Source organism: Lacerta agilis, chromosome 7, assembly GCF_009819535.1.
Source record: "Lacerta agilis isolate rLacAgi1 chromosome 7, rLacAgi1.pri, whole genome shotgun sequence".
Taxonomy (NCBI): Eukaryota; Metazoa; Chordata; class Lepidosauria; order Squamata; family Lacertidae; genus Lacerta; species Lacerta agilis.
The window spans coordinates 11,739,212-11,763,191 of NC_046318.1; the positions used below are offsets into that span (position 1 = coordinate 11,739,212).

The 23,980-nt window shown below is 44.5% G+C and overlaps 1 protein-coding gene across 1 annotated transcript in view; it reads left to right on the plus strand.

The window, feature by feature from the left end:
* Positions 1-23,980, plus strand: part of DNAH5 (dynein axonemal heavy chain 5) — a 161,754-nt gene that overhangs the window by 46,195 nt on the left and 91,579 nt on the right. The window contains exons 20-31 of the mRNA XM_033154384.1: positions 1,268-1,458; positions 1,551-1,647; positions 2,300-2,436; positions 4,211-4,412; positions 5,145-5,380; positions 12,320-12,538; positions 15,264-15,326; positions 18,529-18,767; positions 19,768-20,008; positions 21,554-21,753; positions 21,844-21,997; positions 22,181-22,344. Of these exons, the coding sequence (XP_033010275.1) occupies positions 1,268-1,458; positions 1,551-1,647; positions 2,300-2,436; positions 4,211-4,412; positions 5,145-5,380; positions 12,320-12,538; positions 15,264-15,326; positions 18,529-18,767; positions 19,768-20,008; positions 21,554-21,753; positions 21,844-21,997; positions 22,181-22,344 (2,143 nt within the window). The remainder of the gene's footprint in view (positions 1-1,267; positions 1,459-1,550; positions 1,648-2,299; positions 2,437-4,210; positions 4,413-5,144; positions 5,381-12,319; positions 12,539-15,263; positions 15,327-18,528; positions 18,768-19,767; positions 20,009-21,553; positions 21,754-21,843; positions 21,998-22,180; positions 22,345-23,980) is intronic.

Sequence of the window (23,980 nt, forward strand, 5' to 3'; positions counted from 1 at the left end):
GGGCACCATGTGTTCAGGGTCTGTCTGTGCTGAGTCATATAAGGATTTACTAGGAATAGTTCTTTTTTTAGTTTAGCACCCCAAGCCAAACCAGAACCATGGGCACCTCCAGTAGAGACACTTTTGGAGTGTCACCAAGTCATCTGTGTCAGGGACTGGACTGAAGAGGAATGGTGGGGGCTGCCCCCCTTCTCCTGAACCTTCCCGAGAACAGGAAGACAGTATAGATTTAGAATGGTGGTTTGCGGAAGGGCATAGTTCAGAAGCTGCAGAGGGCAGAAGCTGGGAAATACTGGAAGGGGAAGAGCAGGAAGAAGGAGAGAGGAGAGCCAGCTGGCAGACCCAGTGTCCTTGGAAAGCATTCCTGCAACCCCTCTCCCAAGACCAGATGGGCATTGAGGGTATTAGAACAGAGAGCTCAGAGGCAGAAAGCTCAGATTAACTGACGCAGGAGTGACGTCAATAAGGGAGACATAGGGGGGTGGGACTTTACTTGGAGCAACACCATCATTGAATAGAGACTACATTCTCTCTCTCTCTCTCTCTCTCTCTCTCTCTCTCTCTCTCTCTCTGAATACTAAATAAATTATGTGGTAAGGACTCTTCGTATTTATCTGCATTTTTGGCTGCCACTGGGGGAGGGATAGGGTTCCCTGAAGCCTTGACACCTAGGAGATTCTTATTTTTCTTCAGCAGACTATCCTGGATTAATAATGGTTTGTCTGTCTTGCTGTCAGGGACTGTGCTGCAGAGGGCTGCACTGAGGAGGAATGTTGGGAGCCTTGCCCTCCCGCTGTTCCTGATCTGGATCCTGAATCTCCCCAGGAACAGGACAGCATAGATTTGGAACAGTGGTTTGCAGAGGGACATAGTTCAGAAGGCAGAAGCTGGGAAATACTGGATGGGGAACAGCTAGGAGAAGAAACACTGGAAGGGAGAGGGTTAACAGATTCGCAGTCTCTAGACAGCATTCCTCCACCGTCCTCCCCAAAGTCGAGAAGAGCTCAGAAAGTGGCAGAACAGAAATCACAGAGGGTATAAACTCAGATTACGAGATGCAGAAGTGACGTAGATTAATAGGGACAGAAGGGGGTGGACTCCTTAATTGGGAGCACCGCCATTACTAGGAGATGTGTTGTTTGTTCTCTCGCTATGATTATTATAGTTTCTAACTGGTAAGAAGACTCATTTCCCTTTGTTCTGCTTATCTACTGCCATGGGGGAGGAAGCCAATTCCCCAAAGCCTGACACTTGCCTTTCTTTTTAGATAAGGAGAGTGCCTCCAAGCAGAGACAGAGTGCTCAGCCCGTCTTTAAGGCTAGTGTTATCCTTTCCATTCCAAATTTTGCTATGATGCCCGCACTTGAGGAAGTACAGCAAGCGCTCAACAAAGCTGTGGACTGCATTGTAAGCGTCATGAAAGGAGTTGGCCAGTGGAGCAAAGAGAGGCTATCCAAGGTATGGCGCTTCTGTGTTTTTGATAGCTTTCCTGATAAGATACATTCAGGTTTGGGTACCACATAATCTTTCCCCCCTTCGTTTCTGCACAGCAAAAGATGCTAGAAAGTAAAATGGCTGCTTTGCGAAATGAAGGAGACAGCGATTCTGAGACTGAAATGAGACAAACTGAAGTTGGAAATATCCTTGGTAATACTTTGCAGTGATTATGTATGAATCCTGCCTTTATTAGATATACTGGGGGAAATCTGTACTTTTAAAATTGTTATTAAAACATAAGGAACATTCATGGTAACTTAGATCTCCTAACCAAGTAAAGTTTACAAGGGTTCTACATAATTTTTGGAGGAATTCACGAGCAGGATCCTGCAAGCAGGCTGACTTGTGCAACTCAGGATGATTTTTGCATGTTAAAACATCAGCAAAAACAGATGCACTAGTCCCCATGTGTAATTTTTTTTTGCCACATTCTATAATATATGGAGTCCCTCAAAGCCTGAAGTGTGTTGTAACTTGTCAATGCATGTTACACCATATTAAAAAATAATCATGTCAAGAGACCTTGTATTGAATCCACATTTAACAAATAAATAAGATAACAAAATCACCAGGAGAAGATTGAAATGCTCTCAAGGAAGCAATTGAAGAAAGAGCCTATTTAACTTAGCATCAATATACTGCAAAGCTATCAGCATGTAATTTTAGGCTGTGCTTAAGTTTTTTGGATGGTCACCACAATATATAATTAAGATGTGTTTCGAGATTTGTGATTTTTATCTCTCTGAGGCCTAATGTATTAATGTGATGTTTGCAACTGTCGTGTCCCCCCCCCCCCACAAAGACACTGCTTCAGATACAGCCTCTCTGATCTTGCCTTCTCCTGTCCAAAACAAGAACTACTACAAAAGCATTTCAGAGAATAAGGAAATAATTAAGCTGATGTCTGTTCTTAGCACATCTATCAATTCCACCAAAAGGGTAAGTAAATGTGTAGAGGGGTTGGTGAACAGGAAGTAACTAAACTGGGAAGAGAAAAGGGTCACAGAAAGGGATGGGGTGGAAAGTACATGGGAAAGCAAGAGAAAGAGGAGGAGGAGGAAGGAACTGATGTGTAGAGATCTTTCCTATTCTAATTAATTCAAGAGGGTTCTGGAAGCTCCTCTGTGTGAAAGAAATGTATGTTTAGCCTGGAGAAAAGAAGGTTAAGGGGTGATATGATAGCCATGTTCAAATATATAAAAGGATGTCATATAGAGGAGGGTGAAAGGTTGTTTTCTGCTGCTCCAGAGAAGCGGACACGGAGCAATGGATTCAAACTACAAGAAAGAAGATTCCACCTAAACATTAGGAAGAACTTCCTGACAGTGAGAGCTGTTCGGCAGTGGAATTTGCTACCAAGGAGTATGGTGGAGTCTCCTTCTTTGGAGGTCTTTAAGCAGAGGCTTGACAGCCATCTGTCAGGAATGCTTTGATGGTGTTTCCTGTTTGGCAGGGGGTTGGACTGGATGGCCCTTGTGGTCTCTTCCAACTCTATGATTCTATGAAACAAGCAGAAGGTTCATGATGTTTGGGTTATTCCTTCAGAGAAGCTGAGTACAGCTGGCTTAAACTGGTCCTGTTATCTCGTCTGTCAAAGTCATGCTGACTATAATTGTAAGGCCAGAAGGAGCCCGGCTCTCACTCTTTCTATCTCTTTCCTGTAGTGTTCTGTATATAGTATGCTTAGTGTTAAGTTTCAGCCTTGTTGTAAGTTATTGTAAGTTTAAATGAAGTCTGCTGCAACTAGATTTCTTATGGACAGTGCCAATCCTGAATGGATTGGATTTGTGATCATTATGCTCATCTGCCTTTAGTAGCAGTAAAGCTCTGCTGGATGAAATACAATAGCCTCTGGTCTATTTCTTTGGGAACCCTGCCACGTGTTTAAGTTTTTACTCTCTTAACCATACGTTGGAATCTGCTCTGGATCAATATTGAGTAGAATTTCCATGACAAGGAGGGTGGCAGAATGCAACTATTGCAGGACCATGTCTGACCTGGGCAGCCTTCTGAGCTAGCAGAATGCCACGGTCCCCAAAATGGGGGAAAAAAACAAATAAATTTCATTGGCTATAGGTGCTTAACTACTTTTGCTTTTGGCTTCGTGACTTTCCTTACATTGTGAAGGAAAACACCCGATCAAGAGCTTTGTCTCAATACATGCCTGAAGGCCTTTTCCATACCAGACCAGGAGTGGAAGGGCTGTTCTGGGCCCCTTCCATTTCCAGCCAACCAAACCCACATTGCAACACGGCATGTGATTCCGCCATTTTGCAGAGGGCATCTTTGTTCGTTAAGCCATTCAAGACTGCAGGGTTTGCACACAGGAGCTAGAAAGAAATAGCGACCTTTTTGGACTATACAAGAGTCAGTTGAGATGGGACCTTTTTCTTGGCTCGCAATGCTGGTCTGTTTGCATGTTTGGGAGCTCGCAGCTTTAACCTTTTACAATTTATGTATACTGTAAATTAGATTTTTGTGTGATTGTGGATGTTGCTTTGACTGAGCACACAACTCCATGCTAACCTACTTGAATAAATGTAACATTACAAACCTTCCCTAAGAACACTTTTTGAAGGTTTGCAACTTCTTTGGGTTTGTTTTCATTCTAATCTTAACTCTTCCTGCAGATTCTTCCTAGGTGCCAGGTGAAACATTGTCGTGGAACTGGGTGTATTCAGCCACCTTACTTTGTGACTTGTTAATGTTTCAGGAAGTCCTTGCAGCCTTGGAGCGCTTCAGATGTTACCATCACATCTGGCAGAGAGAGAAAGAGGAAACCATTGAAAACTTCACCAAAGGAAGCCCTTTGCTCTCTGAATTTGAATCCCAAATTCTATATTACAGAGACTTAGAACTCGAAATTAACTCTGAGCCTGAATACATATGCGTGGGAACAGTTGCGCTATTTACTGGTATGGTGATTTAATATTCAAATGCCATCAAATTCTCTGCCGCATTTGCGAATCTTGCTTAAAACAAAAAGGTTGCAATCCATCACACACCTCCCTGAGAGTAAATCCCATTGAAGTCATACATAACATTTGTGTTGTAAATGTCACTCCTTTGGCTCTACCTATTGCTTCTAATGTACTCCTGTAATTGGCTCCTGTAGCCAATCGGAAACCATGTAAGCCCCGTCGGATGTTCGGCTTCTAAAAATAGTTTGCAAACCGGAACAGTCACTTCTGGGCTTGCAGTGTTCAGGAGCCAAAACGTTTGGGAACTAAGTTGTTCCAAAACCAAGGTATGACTGCATATTACAATGCATTATAAAAGCTGTTTTGTTTTTGGTCCCTTCTTGCCAAATTCATGGAATGGAAAAAGGAGGAGGGGTGGATTCAGGAAGGGGTGTGTCACTACCTCCTTAAGAGCCAGTGTGGTGTAGTGGTTAAGAGTGGTGGCCTCATAATCTGGTGAACTGGGTTCACGTCTCTGCTCCTCCACATGCAGCTGCTGGGTGACCTTGGGCTAGTACTTCTTTGAAGTCTCTCAGCCCCATTCACCTCACATAGTGTTTGTTGTGGGGGAGGAAGGGAAAGGAGAATGTTAGCTGCTTTGAGACTCCTTGGGTAGTGATAAAGTGGGATATCAAATCCAAACTCTTCTTAGCTAGCTGTCACTGAATGATTTTTTTGTTCCCTCAGCGGATCTGAAATTGGCCCTAACAACAGAAACCAAGGCTTGGATGGTTGCATTTGGACGCCACTGTAACAAGAAGTACAGGACAGAGATGGAAAACATATTTACCTTTGTAGAGGAAATTGGCAAGAAACTGAACCGTCCGATTAAAGACTTGGATGACATAAGGATAGCAATGGCTGCCTTAAAAGAGATCCGAGAGCAACAGATCCCCATAGACTTCCAAGTGGGACCAATTGAGGTAGTTGGAAAGGGAGCCTGTACCCGTCTCCTGATGTGATCTTTGGTGCTGAATTGTGTCTGTCCCCTGCTGCCTCATCCTGGCCCCAGATTCAGGGTCCTATCACAGTCTGCTGTGCTCTTTTGTTTATTTTATATAATTCCCCCCATGCAATTTAATATCCTGCCTTTCCTAGTGGAGTTTCAAGGCAGCAAAGAACACCAAAACAATAAAATGTCACATAAAAAAACAAAACAAATTAAATTTAAATGCTGATCAAACCAATTTTCTTCCCCATACCTGATGTTCATGCAAAGTTATGGACTCCTTTATACCTCCCCTCCATTTTACAAACAAAGGAGGTATTTTATGTATTTCTCCACGGCTTAATCTGCTATTGTATGTTTATGATGGAGCTCATTATCGCTTCAACTAACACAGTAGTGCAGGATCCATTGAAAGGATGGCTTGAAATCATTTTGGTCAACAGTGTTTCACATGAGATATTAATGATTTTTCCTTGGTCACTATTTAACTGTTTAGTGACATGTCAGGTTGTGCAAAATGTTCCTTGCTTTGGTGTATTTTGAAAAGCGACATTGAATTCTTACTGCATTTCTCTTGAAAAAAAACAGAGGATATGCAATTTTTGCCAGGGCATGTTTTTCTGATTTCTTGCAGATCCTTTCAGATCCTCCAAGCATTAGTGTTCAGACAATCATATATAAAGAAGCCTTTGGCTGCGTACATGCTCCATTTGTTCCTCCCTTTGCATGAAGAAGCAAACAAACCAAGAACTCTACCATTAGCTATAGTTTCTCATATTGACCAGATTGGGTAACTATGGTTAGTGGATTTAGAAAGCTGTTCTGCTTTGTTCTGAAACGATTGCTTCCCAGTTTGGGTGAAATGAGAAATTATTATTAATGGAAGACTATCGGGTTATTTTGCTTGCTTGTGCAAATGGAGATATTAAGCCATACTAAGCCAATTTATACTTAGCCAATTTAAAAAGCAGAGACATCACCTTGCCGACAAAGGTCCGTATAGTTAAAGCTATGGTTTTCCCAGTAGTGTATGGAAGTGAGAGCTGGACCATAAAGAAGTCTGATTGCCGAAGAATTGATGCTTTTGAATTATGGTGCTGGAGGAGACTCTTGAGAGTCCCATGGACTGCAAAAAGATCAAACCTATCCATTCTTAAGGAAATCAGCCCTGGGTGCTCACTGGAAGGACAGATCCTGAAGCTGAGGCTCCAATACTTTGGCCACCTCATGAGAAGGGAAGACTCTCTGGAAAAGACCCTGATGTTGGGAAAGATGGAGGGCACAAGGAGAAGGGGACGACAGAGGATGAGATGGATGGACAGTGTTCTCGAAGCTACCAACATGAGTCTGACCAAACTGTGGAAGGCAGTGGAAGACAGGAGTACCTGGCGTGCTCTGGTCCATGGGGCCACGAAGAGTCGGACACGACTAAACGACTAAACAACAAGCTAATTTATATATCTTTATTCATTTCTTATTTTTACATAGAAACACACATATGCCAATCATTCATCATAAACAGAAAATTGTTCTTGATAGGGGGAGAGGTGGTTTAATTATGTATGGCTCATGTGACATTGGAGCCTTATTTGCCCCTACGGGTTCCCATTGTTGCGCCCGGTGAGAAAACATAGAAGCAAAAAAAAAAAAAAAACCTGAGGCTTCTGGCTTCAGAGAGAGAAAGATTTAATTTCTGCATGCAGAGGTACTTCGGTGTTTAGATAGCCAAGCAAGTACAAAAGTTAGTCAGTTTACCAGCAGTTCTTATACAGTTCTCTGGCTCTCTTCCCACCCCAGAAAACTTCCTCTTGTCCATATAAGGAACATTTCCTGTTGTACATTTCCTGTTATACATATAAGGCAAAGGACATATAAGGCAAAAGAACATTTAGCCCAGTGTTGGTTCCTGCGCACTTCCAGCAAGGCCATCCTATCTCTTGACCTAGACAACAGTTCCTCTCTGCAAGGACAGCTACAGTCTGTGGAAGGTCTACTGTTCTTATCTCCAGACACTTAGTAAGGCAAAGCTTGCCAGAGAGAAGTACAATGCAGATCAAAGTTCACAGCTTTACAGAGCAGTTTCATACAGAAAAGCCTAAAAAGTTCTTTTATACTTAATACAGTCACTGGACTAACAATACATACAGGTGAATATATATAGGTTAGCTAATTAACCCCTTCCATTCCCTCCTGTTCTCTTGGACCGCTGGAATTCTTTCTCCAGCGCGTCCCTGGGAAATGACTGATATTCTCTAGCAAGGGATGCATGCATTGCATTAAACAGAAAATACAAAGGCAAAATAACAATGGGGGACACAATATCAACAGATACAACAAATACAACTAAGGATCTTTTACTTCAAATATTCCTAACACTAATTACAGAAACTGTTCAACTGGTCACATTATCTGGTAACTGGTCAACACAAATTAAGGCAATATGATCATTCAGTCCTCCCATTCAGTGTTCTTTTCCTTCCCTTTCTTCTATTGGCGTGCGCTTTGGCAGCAGGTTGCTTCTTGGCCTTTGTTGCTTCCCTGGATCTTCAGCTTCAAGGGATGTTTCAGCACACTGTGGCAGGTCCTGTCTCTACATGAGGAGGCAGACACCAGCCACTTTCACCACTGGCAGTGTTGTCATAAAGACTGTGTAGGATCTTTGCCACTTAGGTTTCAGATTCGCTGCATAGGGATAAAACTGGCTTAGCAAAGCTACATGGCATTAGGGCACCTGCTAAAAGAATAGGAGATAGTTACAGAGATTATATCTACCCTTGGAGGGTGGTGTCTTGGGCCCCTCCAGCCTTTCTTTTGCCTCACAGATTAACCTCACAGGTATCGATATTGATCACACCTCAGTCCTCCTCCCTGTTGGAGGTAAGCTAGAATAACCCAATCAAATAAGGACAGCCTCCCATACACTCACAAGATATTACTGACCATGCCGGATCACTATCTCCTCGAAATACAATATTCTTCCGCAATAATTATCCCATAGCTCCTTGGTCTACTTCTTTGGCCCAGAATAATAATTTAGTTCATTTTTCCAATCCATGCAAACACTCTAAACTTAGAATACACACAAATATAAACAAATACACAATACAATCATACACACTATCATCATTAGCATCACCACAATTTCAGACCAATTTAACATAAAACTCTGCTAATGTCAGGGAACAGAAAGATACAATTTTTTCCCAAATAAAATCCATTTCTTCAACATCACTTTCAGACACACTACTAGAGCCATTGCAATTCTCACTATCTTGACATCCTTCAGAACATTCTCCTTTAAAAAAAACAAAACAAAACTTTTACATAGCAACTAATCTTTTCCAATATAACATTGTACAAGTGATCTAGGGTGTTTGGGTATAGCTATTTTCTCCTTACTGTCTTCTCTTTCCTAATGTTCCATTTCTCCATCCCAATTATATTATTTACCAGTTCCAACAGCCATATCAAAAACTAACTTTCCCTCCTCTTCTGTTTCCTGCATCCAAGCACCAGCCATTGATCCTTAGTACCTAATTTTCTACTTACCACCTCACCAAGCCTATCAGGACCTAGTGTCCAAGAATTAACTCACCACCAACCTATTTTTGACCTTCAGGAGGACTTAAGGTGGGAACAGGGCAGTAGGGAACAAATTCTGACAGAGTTGGGTTGTCAGACAGAATAGAACTTGGCCTATTTATCTCACTTCAGAGCCATCGTTAGGTCACTCTCATCATCTCACACATGGCGGCCAGCTTAGCAAAATTGCTAACTCCTCACAACGGTGTTTCATTAGGACAATGGAGTTGAACCCTTGATGTGCTCATTCAAATAGTGACAATTTTCAGGTTTCTTTTAGGTAACAACAAATTATGGACAGGGCAATAGGGAAAAACTCCTGTCTTTTTAAAACAATCTTTGAAGGGCTTACTATATATACCACCTCTGAAGCAGAGCCATCTTCAGGCCTCTCTCATTGTCTCATGCTTCCATGGCAACAACCTGGCGGTCCTCTCCATGGTTTGGACAATGGATTCACCCCCCTAGATGTGCTCTGCAACCTTGGCATGGAGGGTGGTGTATTGCCTTCAATATTGTTTCCTGCTGGGCAGGGGGTTGGACTAGATGACCCTTGGGGTCCCTTCCAACTCTATGATTCTATGATATGTATATCTTCACTTTATCATCAATTTTTCTTCCAATCATTCCAAAATTTCTGCCCCCTTTTCCTCCTGAGGTTCAAACTTCCTCCAAATCCTAACTTACACTGTCAGGGCTACACTGTCAGTTGCTAACCATGAGCCCCTTCCCATTCTACTTCAACATTCTCTTCTCCTTCATTACACATCCCACAAACCTACATCTACATTCCCAAATAACTTTCTGCCAAGAAGCCATTTCTTCTGTTTCAAAACCTTCCCTGAAAAACTTAAAACCTGGGATATAAAATAAAACTTTTCCCCCTAATCAACTTCTGTTGGAAACAATCAAACTGCTCAGAAGACATAATCTTCTCTTTTCTAAAGACATAATCACCTTCCCCCCCCTTTGTGGGAGGCAAATTTCCTTCCTTTGCAAGATTCACTGCTGCAAAGAGAAAAATCCTTGCTGTTTAAACTAAGGCTTCTCTCTGTTTCTGTCCATCTCCCCACTCTCATTGCTTTACCAAAGGTCAATTAAGAAACAAAATAAGACTGTACCAGCTTTAAAAACAAACTAACAAACATTCCTGATTGCAAGAGCAGCCCTCCTTTCAATGCTTCAGACACACTTTTACATTCACCTTAACATTGCAGAGAAATACTTTTACAGCCCATTCTATTGAAGGCACATACCTTGGCACACAAACAATTTCCAAAACACACTCACCAAACCCTGGGGTTCAAACAGATTCCTTGAAGGGACAACAAAACAAAACAACAAATACAAGAGGATTGTCGTTGTGCAACCACATATCAACAGACTTCCCAGACTTCATTGGCAATGCAGCAAGAAATGAAACCACAATTTTGGGAACACAGAGTTTGGGAACACACATTTTAGGGCTGCTTTCTGCCCCACCTTTCCAGAATAAGCCTCAAACAGGGACCAACACACACACACAGGCACTGCAGACACAGACAAACTCACAAAAATCACACTGCACAATCACTGCAAACACAGAACTCATACAACACACACATAGTGAAGGAAAAATCATAAAATTATTACAAGTCATAAATTTTTACACAGCAACAAAAATTCCAATTCCCCATCTCAGCAAGCTCAGGTTCAACCTGGGACACTCCTTCCACCTAACCAGACTTTTTTCTCATGCACACACTCTCCGCTTCGCTAGGGACACTGAGTTCCTGCGTCTCATTCACTCAATACATCCACTGGAGCGTCCCCACACACCATTCACCATACACAGAGTAAAATCACAGAAAAATTCTTAACCCCCTTCTCTCTCTGAAAAATTCTTAACCCGCTTCTCTCTCCTCAGAGAGGGCACCCCCCTTCTTTTCCCCCTTCCTGGCGGCCCTCCACGGCTCACGGCCAGGCTTCTGGCGGCAACTCTATTTGCACACTGCCAGGCTCCGGTGGCAACTCTATTTGCACACTACCGGATTTTAGCGGCGGCCCTCTACGACACACTGCCGCTGCAGGATCGATCGCATCCTGCGCTTCCCCTTCCCTGGGAAGCTGCTCCCCCTGTGGAGCTTACCTGTCCTCTGCAGATCTTACTTCCCTTCCCCCCTGCGGCCGCTTTTCTCTTTCTCCCGTCGCCACGGTGCAGTTTGGCTCTCCCCCTGGGGTAAGCCAGTCCCTTCCCACAAACAGGCAGGAAGCGCGCTTGGGGCCAGCAAACGCCAGACCAGGAGAGCCTTTTCTGCTGTGCAGCGACGCCTCGGACTCCCTGTTTTCTCAATCCCGGGGAACAGCGAAAGGTTCCCGGCCAACGCACCACGTTATGGAGCCTTATTTGCCCCTACGGGTTCCCATTGTTGCGCCCGGTGAGAAAACATAGAAGCAAAAAAAAAAAAAAAACCTGAGGCTTCTGGCTTCAGAGAGAGAAAGATTTAATTTCTGCATGCAGAGGTACTTCGGTGTTTAGATAGCCAAGCAAGTACAAAAGTTAGTCAGTTTACCAGCAGTTCTTATACAGTTCTCTGGCTCTCTTCCCACCCCAGAAAACTTCCTCTTGTCCATATAAGGAACATTTCCTGTTGTACATTTCCTGTTATACATATAAGGCAAAGGACATATAAGGCAAAAGAACATTTAGCCCAGTGTTGGTTCCTGCGCACTTCCAGCAAGGCCATCCTATCTCTTGACCTAGACAACAGTTCCTCTCTGCAAGGACAGCTACAGTCTGTGGAAGGTCTACTGTTCTTATCTCCAGACACTTAGTAAGGCAAAGCTTGCCAGAGAGAAGTACAATGCAGATCAAAGTTCACAGCTTTACAGAGCAGTTTCATACAGAAAAGCCTAAAAAGTTCTTTTATACTTAATACAGTCACTGGACTAACAATACATACAGGTGAATATATATAGGTTAGCTAATTAACCCCTTCCAACATCAGGTGCACACACTGAGCTCTGGGCCCCCTCAATCCTGGGGGCAACCTGGTACCTCTGGGGCACATATCTGTAGCTGTAAATACGATTCACTCTCAGAACTGAAATTCTTAGATTTCCGTTGCATCCCTGGTGCCATGTTGACGAACTAGAACTACAGTTAATTAAAATTCCATGTCACTGTCAATTTTAAGTTACCTGTTCCACCAGCCTAGCTCCTTTGCATCTTTAGCAGGACCACCTGCTACAATTTTGATCTTGAGTTCCCCAAAGAATGTTTCATTATGTACACACTTATATGTAGATTTTTTTTTTGATGGTCATAGATAACAACCTTTTGTCCCGGCAGGAGTCCTATGCAATGTTAAACAAGTATGAGCTCTTGGTGGCAAAGGAAGAGATGGAAAAGGTGGATACATTGCGTTATACCTGGGAGAAAGTACTGGTTCGAGGAAATGAAGTGCAGAATGAATTAGTAGCATTGCAACCCAAATTCAGAGGGGAGCTCATAAGCACGGTGGAGATATTTGTGGAAGACTGTGATCAGTACTACTTGGATTATGAGAAGGTGAAGGATCATAGTATACTTCTGGGGTGGGATATCATTTTGTTATTTGTAAGGTATAGATTTTTGGGGAAGATGCCTGAAAAGGCGTCAAGCGTCAAACACTGAAAGTATTTTTTAGTTGAATACATCCCTCTTCGGGTCCCTTCCAGCTCCACAATTCTATGATCTGTCTTGAAGAATAATTTCAGGCTGTTGTTGTTTATACAGAACAAGTATGGGTGATGATAACCCAAATTCCATTGAGGGGGTTGAATTGTGGACTGAAAATAACAAGAGTTTAGGCAAAAGGTTGGCCAGGTTCTTTTGGTCTGTGGATGCCTTCTTTTTAATTGGTTGCAACAAAGCAGCCTGCTCTAATTGATAGTGTGTGTTTAAAATGTATAACCTGCCTTTTCATCCCTATGGAAAACCAGTTTGGAACAAAACAAAGCACTCACACGTATTTCAACAGTCCCATACATAAACAGCATTGTCTTCAAAGGCCAACATCAGCCCGACAAACAAAACTATAACTACAGTGGTACCTCGCAAGACGAATGCCTCGCACAACGAAAAACTCGCTAGACGAAAGGCATTCGCTAACAAAAGGGTGACTCGCAAGACGAATTTTTCTATGGTCGTGCTTCGCAAGACGAAAATTTCAATGCATTCCTATGGGAATTAAATTCCTATGCATTCCTATGCATTCCTATGGTCGTGCTTCGCAAGACTAATTTTTCGCAATACGAAACGACTCGCAGAACGAATTAATTTCGTCTTGTGAGGCACCACTGTATATAAATGCTTTTAACTCTAGGTCAGGCTCTGGAAGTTTTCTAATAGGGAAGGTATTCCAAAGTCGTGGTGATACACGCAATAAGATTGTGCCCTTTGGGAAGGGTTAACATTGTCAGATGTTTCTAAGATAGAGGTGCGAAACCTGTGGCCATTCAGATGTTGTTTGACTCAAACTTCCATTAGCCCCTGCCAGCAAGGTCAGTGGTCAAAGATGATGGGACTTGCAGTCAAGCAATATCAGGAGGACTATAGACTCCCCAGTCCTGATTTTAGATAAGGGTTGGTTCACATATGCATGCATATCCTATACAGTGGTACCTTGGTTCTCAAACTTAAATCTGTTCCAGAAATCTGTTCTAAAACCGAAGCGTTCCAAAACCAAGGCGCACTTTCCCATAGAAACTAATGCAAAACGGATTAATCCGTTCCAGACTTTTAAGAACAACCCCTAAAACAGCTATTTAACATGAATTTTACTATCGAACAAGACCATTGATCCATAAAATGAAAGCAATAATCAATGTTCTGTACTATAAAATAAATAAGACAGTATTGTAGATTATAAAAATAATTTTTTTTCTTATCTGCACTGATGATAGTCATTGTTTGGTTGGGGGGCTTTTATCCATTTCCACAGTCACACAACCAATCAATCAGTAGCTGAACTGGGTTCCAGTCACAAAAACAAATTGCAAAAACCAAGTCACAAGTCAAGAGTCCCATGAAACGAAGTGCAGGCCACAGTCACAAAAACAGAAAAGCCACACAAACAAAAACGCAAAAAATTAGCAAAAACAAAAGCACCAAATATCACCTCAGAACACTGTAATCAGAAATGGAAGGCTTTAATTACGATTGGGGGGACGGACGGACTCAAATTAGCTGCGCAAGGGTAAAAACGGAAGCTCAGAAGCACATTCGGCTTCCGGGGGAAAGTTCAAAAACCGGAATACCTACTTCCAGGTTTGCAGCATTCCAGTTTCGAATTGTTTGGGAACTAAGCTGTTTGAAAACCGAGGTACCACTGTATTGCAAACCTGGTTACTGTGCAATTGGTGACTTGTAGCTAAATAAGTGAACCAACTCTGTTGCAAAGCTTTGTGTTAGAAGTGGCATTGAACGTACTGATTGGAGTGTTCAATTTATAAGGATGCATTCCCTCATATAAGGCACTGTTGTATAATAATAATAATAATAATAATAATAATAATAATAATAATAATAATTTATACCCCACCCCTCTGGCTGGATTTCCCCAGCCACTCTGGGCGGCTTCCAACAAAAATCAAAATACATTAAAATATCACACATTAAAAGCTTCCGTAAACAGGGCTGCCTTCAGATGTCCTCTAAATGTCTGGTAGTTGTCTATCTCTTTGACATCTGAAGGGAGAGAGTTCCACAGGGCGGGCGCCACTACCGAGAAGGCCCTCTGCCTGGTTCCCTGTAGTTTTGCTTCTCGCAGTGAGGGAACCGCCAGAAGGCCCTCGGCAGCTCTCTGTGACTGTATCACACTGTTATTGTAGTACCCTGTAGCTCCATTCTGTTCAGGTTTCAAGTCTGATCCATGTGCCAGAGCTCAATCTATGGGACTGACATCCTTTGGTTAATGCAGGAGGGTGTCCTGGCGGGCGGGTGGGTGGGTGAGAAGAGATATTTACTTTTACTTAGGGAAATCTTGATTTTTCCACTCCACTGTCAAATCTGGGAGCTTTTGAAGCGGTTGTCTACATGTGACAAGGGAAATAAAGCTAATAATCTTTCAACAGTTCTACAGATGATCTGAAACTTACTAAACTTTTTTTTAAAAAAAATTATGGCGTAGACACAATAGGAGTGGCAGAATGGAGAAGTTCTTAAAACTAAGGATGATATGTCCCCCCCCCCTGAAAGGCTATACAAATGTATGGGACTTTTATTTATAGGATATCTCAACTCTCTCTTCCAGAATGGTCCCATGGTGACTGGTATTGAACCTCAGGAAGCTAGTGACAGACTCATCATGTTCCAGGTATTCTTTGACCTTTTAGCCCATATCACATGCAGGGAGAAAGGCTTAACCCTCCCATCTTGCCAAAGTCCTAATCGTAACCGGTGCCGTGAAAACAGATCAACACGAGGGGTTAATGTGATAGAGCTGGTTCACAGAGAGGAGGGGACTGACCATGGAGAAATCCATACAGGATATTATCAACCCCCCAAAGCAATGGTACAGGTGCCCAATGGCTCAGCTACACTAGAGATCGTGGACCTGCTCCATTGTGCTTGCGTGCAGAGGGTGAGTTGGGTATTCTGAGCCTTGAAAATAACGGGAAGCTGAATGGGAATCACATGGGGGAAAATATATTTTGCACATGACATCATGTATATTGAAACAAAGCCCAGTTCTTCCACAGTGGGGAAGCAGCCCATGTTTTTCACACTGTTACCAAACTCCCCGATACACTGCGGTTTTCCACTGTGAGAAGCATCCTTGCACAATACTTCAACACCAGTATGTTTTCTGCTTTTGCTCATGGCACTCTCTATCCAAGTCAGTATAATTACAAATGGTTCTGGCTTTTGCCAACTGTTCTTATGAAAACTCAACCCAACTCCACACTGCTACTTTGAACGTGTCTAAGTCTCTGTATCCATGCAACAAAGGATGGATTTGGCCATATGTGTAAACAGCAGTTTTTATCCATGCAGCTACGACTTGTAGCAGCCATCCCATGTATTCCTGTACAATCCCAATGTGTCAACGTGGTGTGGTGACTCGGGTGCATTTGGATGTGCGTGGCAATACGTAACAAGGTTAAAAGGGACATTTTAAGAAACGAGTGGCATTTAGGCCTCTTTGAATGTGCATGTGCATCCTCCCTCCATGTACTGCATGTGTGTATGGTAGTTTTCAAGGTGGTGACCACCAGAGGTGGAGCTAGCTCAGGGGTCAGCAAACTTTTTCATCAGGGGGCCGGTCCACTGTCCCTCAGACCTTGTGGGGGCCAGGTCTATATTTTGAAAAGAAGAAGAAGAAGAATGAATTCCTATGCTCCATAAATAAAGCAGAGATGCATTTTAAATAAAAGGACACATTCTACTCATGTAAAAACACAAGGCAGGCCCCACAAATAACCCAGAGGTGCATTTTAAATAAAAGGACACATTCTACTCAGGTAAAAACACCAGGCAGGCCCCACAAATAACCCAGAGATGCATCTATATATATAAAACGCAAGTGTCTCTGCGTCCAGTCCCTGTGTCTCTGGGTTTGCGCTACTGCGCATGTGCCCCACGGACACAGGGATTGGATGGAGAGACATCGGGCCGGGAGCAGCGGCGGCAGTTGAAGCGGGGCCGTTGAATCAGAACGCCCGCTGCAGAGGACGAGGGGATGCCGAGGAGGGAGGCCATGCTGCTGCCGCCGCTACAAACAGAGCCCCGAGGCCTAGCGGCCCGGGAGCGGCCCAGAGCAGCCCGCCCTGTGGAGCGCCGACGCTCCGGAGGCCCCCACTCGCTCGCAACCTCCGCTTCCACCACCACCCCCGGCTTCCCTCCTTGCTCCGCTCTTGCAGGCCACGGCCTCTCCTCTGCCAGAGCCTGGGAGTCGCGGCTGCGCCCCCCCCGCTGCCATTGTGCAGCGCGCCAGACGCGGAGGGAGGGAGGGAAGGAGGGAGAAGGGGACGGACAGCAGGAGGAGGGAGGCTGCAATGCAGCAGGAGCAGAGGAGCAGCGGAACCGACCCCTTCCTTGCCCGTCCTGCCCGCCCACCATCGCTGCAACCAGCTCCAAGCAAGCGCCCGTGGTTCGGGTGTGCAGCAGCTGGGTCCGCGCCCTAATCCTTTTCCTCCTCCTTCCTTGGCAGACCTCATCCTGCTCCAGTACCTCTCTGTCCCCGGCGGCTGCTCCTCCTTCCTTCCTCCCTCCCTTCCCCCGGTCTCTGTGGCGACGCGGAGCTCCGTCTCTTCTCCCTCTTCCTCTTCCCCCGGCGAGGCCTATCTTCCTGCGCAGGGCGCCCCGGCCTCACGTAGCCTCTTTGCCCGGCGAGGCGGAGGTGGCGCCTGGGCGGAGCAGCGGGTGAAGAAGGCAGAAGACGCCTCCCTTTTCCTCGGGGGCCCGGAGAGAAGGTGCAGGGGCGCGCAGGGGGGGCATCGAGGCACCGACCCTGCCTTTCCCAAAGCAGCGGGGGGGTTTTGTTTTGTTTTGCAAGGGGGGCAGAATTGGGAGGACGGGGCGCAGCTGCCATGTGAGGGTTGGGCAAACGCGGGGGATGGTGGCCACGGGCTCCTTCCCTTGGCGCGCGCCCATCTGCGTTTGTGTGGCCACTGGGAACCGCTGCCTCTCTCTGTGAGGGAGGGGGGAACTTCACTTTTCAGGCGGGAAATACCCCGCCCCCCCTTGCCATCCCTCGCTCTGCGCGTGCAGCCTGCCCCGGTTTAAAACGTCACAAGTACTACAGTACATTTTTGGACCACATATGTTCTAGCGCCCGTTATTTTAATGGGCTGAAACCACTAGTTTTAAATAAAAGGACACATTCTACTCATGTAAAAACTATGCTGATTCCCGGACTGTCCGCGGGCTGGATTTAGAAGGCGATTGGGCCGGATAAGGCCCTTGGGCCTTAGTTTGCCTACCCATGAGCTAGCTGATCCGGCACCCGTGATGAGTGCCACTCGTGGTGAGCATTCCGGGGGAGGGGGTGCTGCCCGTGGAGAGTGTCGGGTGGTGGTGGTGGTGTGGCGATGTCACCCCCCTCAGGGATGACACCCAGGGTGGGCCTCACCCACCGCACCCCCTTCCTCTGCCAGTGGTGACCAGCCCTGAACTAAATTGGCTTGATTTTCAGTGTGTCTTAAAACTAGCAAGTACTTGGGATCTTAGACTTAGAGGACTTTCTAATGCAAGCAAGGAAGACTAAACCTGTGACAAATTCAGAAGAACCCACCTTCTGCTAGGTCAAAACAACAGTTTGCAACGATTGGCAGAGACTTTCAGCATGTTTCCCAGTTGTAACTGAGGTTGCCCAGGGTTGGACCTGAGGTCTTCCACATGCAGAATTTAGCTCTGCTGCTGAGCGATGGCCCTTTCTCCATTCCATTTTACACCTCTTGCTTCCCTTAGCTGCTAACTATTCCTATTTTAGATAAGTGGCCTCTCATCTGAGCTGTGTTCGTTTTATTTCTTGTGATTTCAAGCACCATATGCTCAAATGTAATTTTAAACTCCAGAACCGATTTGACAACCTTTATCGGAAATACATCACCTACACTGGGGGCGAAGAGCTTTTTGGTTTGCCCGTGACGCAGTACCCCCAGCTTCTGGAAATCAAGAAGCAGCTGAACTTGTTGCAGAAGCTTTATAGCCTGTACAACAATATCATTGAAACAGTAAATGGCTATTACGATATCCTCTGGTCAGAAGTGAACATTGAGAAGATCAATAACGAACTCCTTGAGTTTCAGAACAGGTGAGAAAAGCCAGGATGTTCAATCTGCATTTAGCATTAAACATGGGCCATGTATTTACTCCTTCAAATTTGGTGCTAATATTTAGCTGCTTACAGCAAATCTCCAAAAGAGCAATGGAAGGAACATTGAGCCTCAGTTGATTGTTTTTTGTTTCTTTTTACTTAATCTTCTTTAGTCCCTGACTTGCCAGGCAGAATCTGTCACCAATTTAATTTTCATCTTTCGAGGTGTTGCTCTCCGATTAAGTGTTCAACACTTCTGATAATTATAAAGGTGTTGTGACTGTTTCTTAATGTGAGAAGCAGATGTGCCTTTAGTACACATAGGAAAATTGATTGTGCGACCTCTTCTTAAGAGAAGGTTTGCAGAGCCATAAACTTTATTTTCTTATTGGTGGGTGAGGGCGTGGAACCTGGAGCCTTCCACAAATGGTTCAACTCTGACCACTGGCAATGTGACTGGGGCTAATGGGAGTTAGAATTCCACTTCCCCTTCCCTGCTGTAGATAATGGGTGCTTCAAGGTGGGTCTTTCTTGTGGTATCAGTGCTCCTTACGCAGACGTGTTTCTTGTGATGTCCACACCATTGTTGTCATCAAAATGCCAACCTGTATCCTGCCTCCCATTTAATATGGATTTACTGTTTCCCGGGGGGGGGGGGGTGCTAAAAAAAACAAAACCCTGTTGCAAGAAACCTCTTTGCCAGTGCTATTTTTTTTTGTAGAAAAGTCCCACTGAATTCAGAGGGATTTATTTCCAGGTAAATGTGTATGGGATTGCATTCTAGGAAGAATTTGAACCCAGTGGGGTTTACATCTGAGTCAGTGTTTCTCAAACTTGGGTCTCCAACTGTTTTTTTGGACTACAACTCCCATCATCCCTGACCCCTGGTCCTCCTAGCTAGGGATGATGGGAGCTGTAGACCATAACGTTTGAATTGCACTGTGGAAATATTTGAAACCAGGTTAAAGTACCGGGTGGTGGTTGTGTGTGCCTCTAGGTGCCGCAAGCTGCCTCGAGCTTTGAAGGAGTGGCAAGCATTTCTGGACCTTAAGAAAACAATTGACGACTTCAATGAATGTTGTCCTTTGCTTGATCTGATGTCTAATAAAGCCATGATGGCGCGTCACTGGAAGCGCATCACCGACCTCACTGATCACAGTTTCGATGTTGAAAATGAGTCGTTCAAACTGAGAAACATCATGGAAGCACCCTTGTTGAAATATAAAGAGGAAATTGAGGTATGAATAATAATGCTGGCAGTACTGAGATGGGCCCATTAGTAAGTGATGTGACGTCTTCAGTATTTAAATCTAGGATCGACCTATTTAATCTTCCTTTGCATCCAGTCACAAAGGAAACATTAGCATCTCTGTCAGCAAATGCTTCTGTACCAGAAGAACGGAAGGTAGGACAGGAACATTATCTTGTTATATTTAGAATGATACCCACACTTGTCTTATTCATACATGGTTTGGACCATGAGAGGGAAGAAAGGGCAGGAAGAATTCCTACCTGTATCCAGTGTTAAGAAACTTCATGTTAAAAAGGAAGTGGTTCTAGTCAGTGCTATTTTTTCTAGAAAAAGAGGTGTTGGAACTCATCATGAACACCTCCCCCGTTCTCTTAGAATAGCAATGGCACCCACCTGAGTTCTGACTGGGGGAAAAAAGCCCCATTCTAGTTCTTTTTGTAAAACAGTTTGGGGTTTGTTTGTGTTTTACAATCAAGCAGTATGTATGTGTGTGTGCGTGCGTGCGTGTAATTTATTTATTTAGTTTAATAAATAATCTAATCCTGTCCAAAATGGAACCAGTTCCAGCTAAAGTTGTTTACTTTTACAAAACAAACTAGTTCAGTCCAAGTTCATCGAAACGAACTTATTTAGTTTGTAAAAGTTTCGTTCTTGGCACTTCCCCCAGCATTCAGAATGTCACAAGCTGCTGTGCTGAAGGATAGAGTCTGAAATTAAATCAAGGATACAGGAAGATGTCTGATAGTGAGAATGTCAACTGGTTGCATTTCCACACTAAAGAAGGCTTACCCTGTTTGATTGCTGCCTGTCATACAGCTGTTAAAGACGCACGGCATTGTTTGCTTCTTTCCTCTACCTGTACTTCTTGCTGTTGGAAGAAGTCTTGTTGGAAGAGAGTGAGTCTCTTCAGGAGGGAAGATGCAGGGAACGCCTTCCATTCCTTCCTCCTGATTGCTTCTAGCACCTCCGTATCTGCATAACAAATATTCGAATGTTGCCTCCACACTTTGCTTTCTAACTTTCTTTGTAGACATTGGATTGACCTACTTTTTAAGAAAAAGAATGCTAAGAGTCTGGGCTAAGCCAAGATGAACTGCATACTGCCAATTCATGCAGAGTTAAGCCACCAATTTCCAGTGTAGTACAATACTTGGTCATTCAGCAGAAGTATCAGCTCATTGTTTAAATGGGAAATGCTGCTGAGCACTACTCATGTACGCAGTGCTTTTTTTCTTAAAAATGTTTAGGGGGACTCTCATTTTCTGACTCATATTGAAATACTGCCCCTCAATGAGGCCAAACTTAGATTCACAAAATGTTTAGGGGTATGCATCCCCTTGCGTCCCCCAGGAAAAAAGCCCTGCATGTACCTATTTGCTGGCTACATCAAAGAGCTGAAACTGCCACATGGGCAGGTCTTGGGGGGGTCTTCTCTGAAGTGATGTGTACAGCCCCTCTAAGTCCTGCTGTATTGAGCGATGCTATGACGAGCTGTTAAATTCTATGTGAAAAATGTTGATTGATTTGATAGGATATCTGCATCAGTGCAGTAAAGGAGAGAGACATTGAACAGAAGCTGAAGCAAGTGATTGCAGAGTGGGACAACAAAACATTTACTTTTGCTAACTTTAAAACTCGCGGGGAGCTGCTCTTGAGGGGAGACAGCACTTCCGAAACCATTGCAAGCATGGAGGACAGCTTGATGATTTTGGGTTCCCTAATGAGCAACAGGTAATATGGAAGACCCCTTTTCTCTTCCGATAAGTTATTTATTTGATTATTATTTTTAATAATCTGTCTAATCGCGTGCATTCATTTCAGGTACAACACACCATTCAAAGCTCAAATACAAAAATGGGTACAATACCTCTCTAACACTACTGATATCATTGAGAATTGGATGACCGTGCAGAATTTGTGGATATATCTAGAGGCTGTCTTTGTAGGCGGAGACATTGCCAAACAGCTCCCAAAGGTAAGTGCCTTTATTTTGTCTTATGGAATCGGCAGATGGGTTCATGGCAATTTGAGTATTTGAAATGATTATCCCTTGCAACACAACACACCCCTGAACGTGTACTTAGTGTGGCCGCAAGAGAATAGCATGAGAAGCTAAACTGTCGAAAACCATGCCTCCCTTGTTTGTACCTTAAAACAGGAAGCAAAGCGTTTCTCCAACATTGACAAATCTTGGGTGAAGATTATGACGCGAGCCCACGAAATACCCAATGTGGTCCAGTGCTGTGTTGGAGATGAAACCATGGGACAGCTCCTGCCTCATTTGTTGGATCAGCTGGAAATTTGTCAAAAGTCTCTTACAGGGTGAGGCTGCTTATAGAGAAATCCTTCAGCTCTGGGCAATCAGTTATGACAGAGGAAATTGAAACCTGCTTATTGCTTGCATTCCACTAGGATTTGTCATTGCTTGCCGTCCCCTTAAGTGTCTGACAAAGATCAGGCCTGCAACTGTTGATATTATCGTGGTCAGAACTAGAAACTGAGGCAATTATGTCGCAGTTAAGAGAAAAAAAAAACTTTAATTCACAGTAATCTCTGTGAAGCAAGATAGCAGTTGCTTCCTGATGATCTGTTTATTGAAGTGTTCAAAGCTTGCAAGGCGATTATACAACACAGACCGATTATCTGAGCTTTCATTCTCGCATGTTTGCGGGGGACTTGCAATGTTGTATCAAGCAGCTGTTACCCCACACTTTCCGCTGCATTTCTTCATCACTTTTCTTACAGCAAAATGCTTGCTGTTTTGTTTTTGGGAAGTAGGGTTGTTGCATAAGAGTGCAACTGAATCCCACCTGTGTTCGCATGGACAGGCAGAGTCCCCTAACCCCTAGGCGACCCCCGAGCGGAATAATGACACAAGACAATGTGCTATGGGATTAAAATTGGCCACAGCTTTATTAAGATTCAGATATAGGGAGACCTTGGCTCAGGCATTGGGCATTTATCCTTCCCAGCCCCCCAGCCGGGGATCTGGGAAACTGCAGGGTTATCCAGAATGTGCGGGGATTGGGCTGGCTCTGGAGAACATATGTTCAAGCAGATAGCCCACCCCTCGCTTGCCGCTACTGGTGGGGGAGAGCAATGACAACCTCTCAGCATATGGTCAATGCCCCCCCCATTTATGAAGATGACTAAAGGATTCCACCCAAGGCCTGAAACTGCCAAAGTTGTGACGAATTGCTACGGGAAAGGCGAAACCTGCCAATGCAGGGAAATTCCTTTCCGGCCTTATAACAGCGGCCTTAAAATAGCAGCACCTGGTGTACCTGTGGAGAAGAGGTTAACCTGCAAAATAAGCATTAATTGAGGGTGGGAGAAGCTCTGGAGCGACTGCTGCTTCCTGGTAAGCTACACCTTCTATTGTGTTGGCTAGGTAGTCCCTCCCCTTACCTGGCCAATCCCCTGGCAACGCCTCCCCCAGGCGGCATTGGGTGCTTAGCTGGGGTAGGCGGAGACCCCAGGTATCCCTCCTGTGGGAAGGCACAGCCAGTCCGAACTACCAGGTGTCACCTAGGAGCTCAAGGGGCTGTGCGCGACCACACAAATGTCGCCCCCCCATTTGATGTGGGGAGCGGTCATTCTGTCTGACAGGGAAGGGCTTTCCTTCGCTGTGCTGCCTCAGCCTCCTCATCTCTCCTTGCCTGCCTCTTCATCTTCCTGTGGAATGGCTCTGGCTTTCTCTTGCTATCTCCTCATCATTTAAATTAAGTATGTCTTGGGGATCAGCAGCCTTCATTAGTTCATGTTGCAAATGGTCTGTAATACCCGTCAGCCACATGAAAGCATTTTAAGTCCCTTGGAGCAAGGAGAGACTCACCGTCTGCCATTAACAGGGCAGTCTATAATGGGTAAGGAGAAGATTTGGGTCCCTGAGAGGCTATGATGAAGTTCGGCAGGCAAGAGCTGTGTTGCACCACTCACCGCCACGCTCATTCTGTTT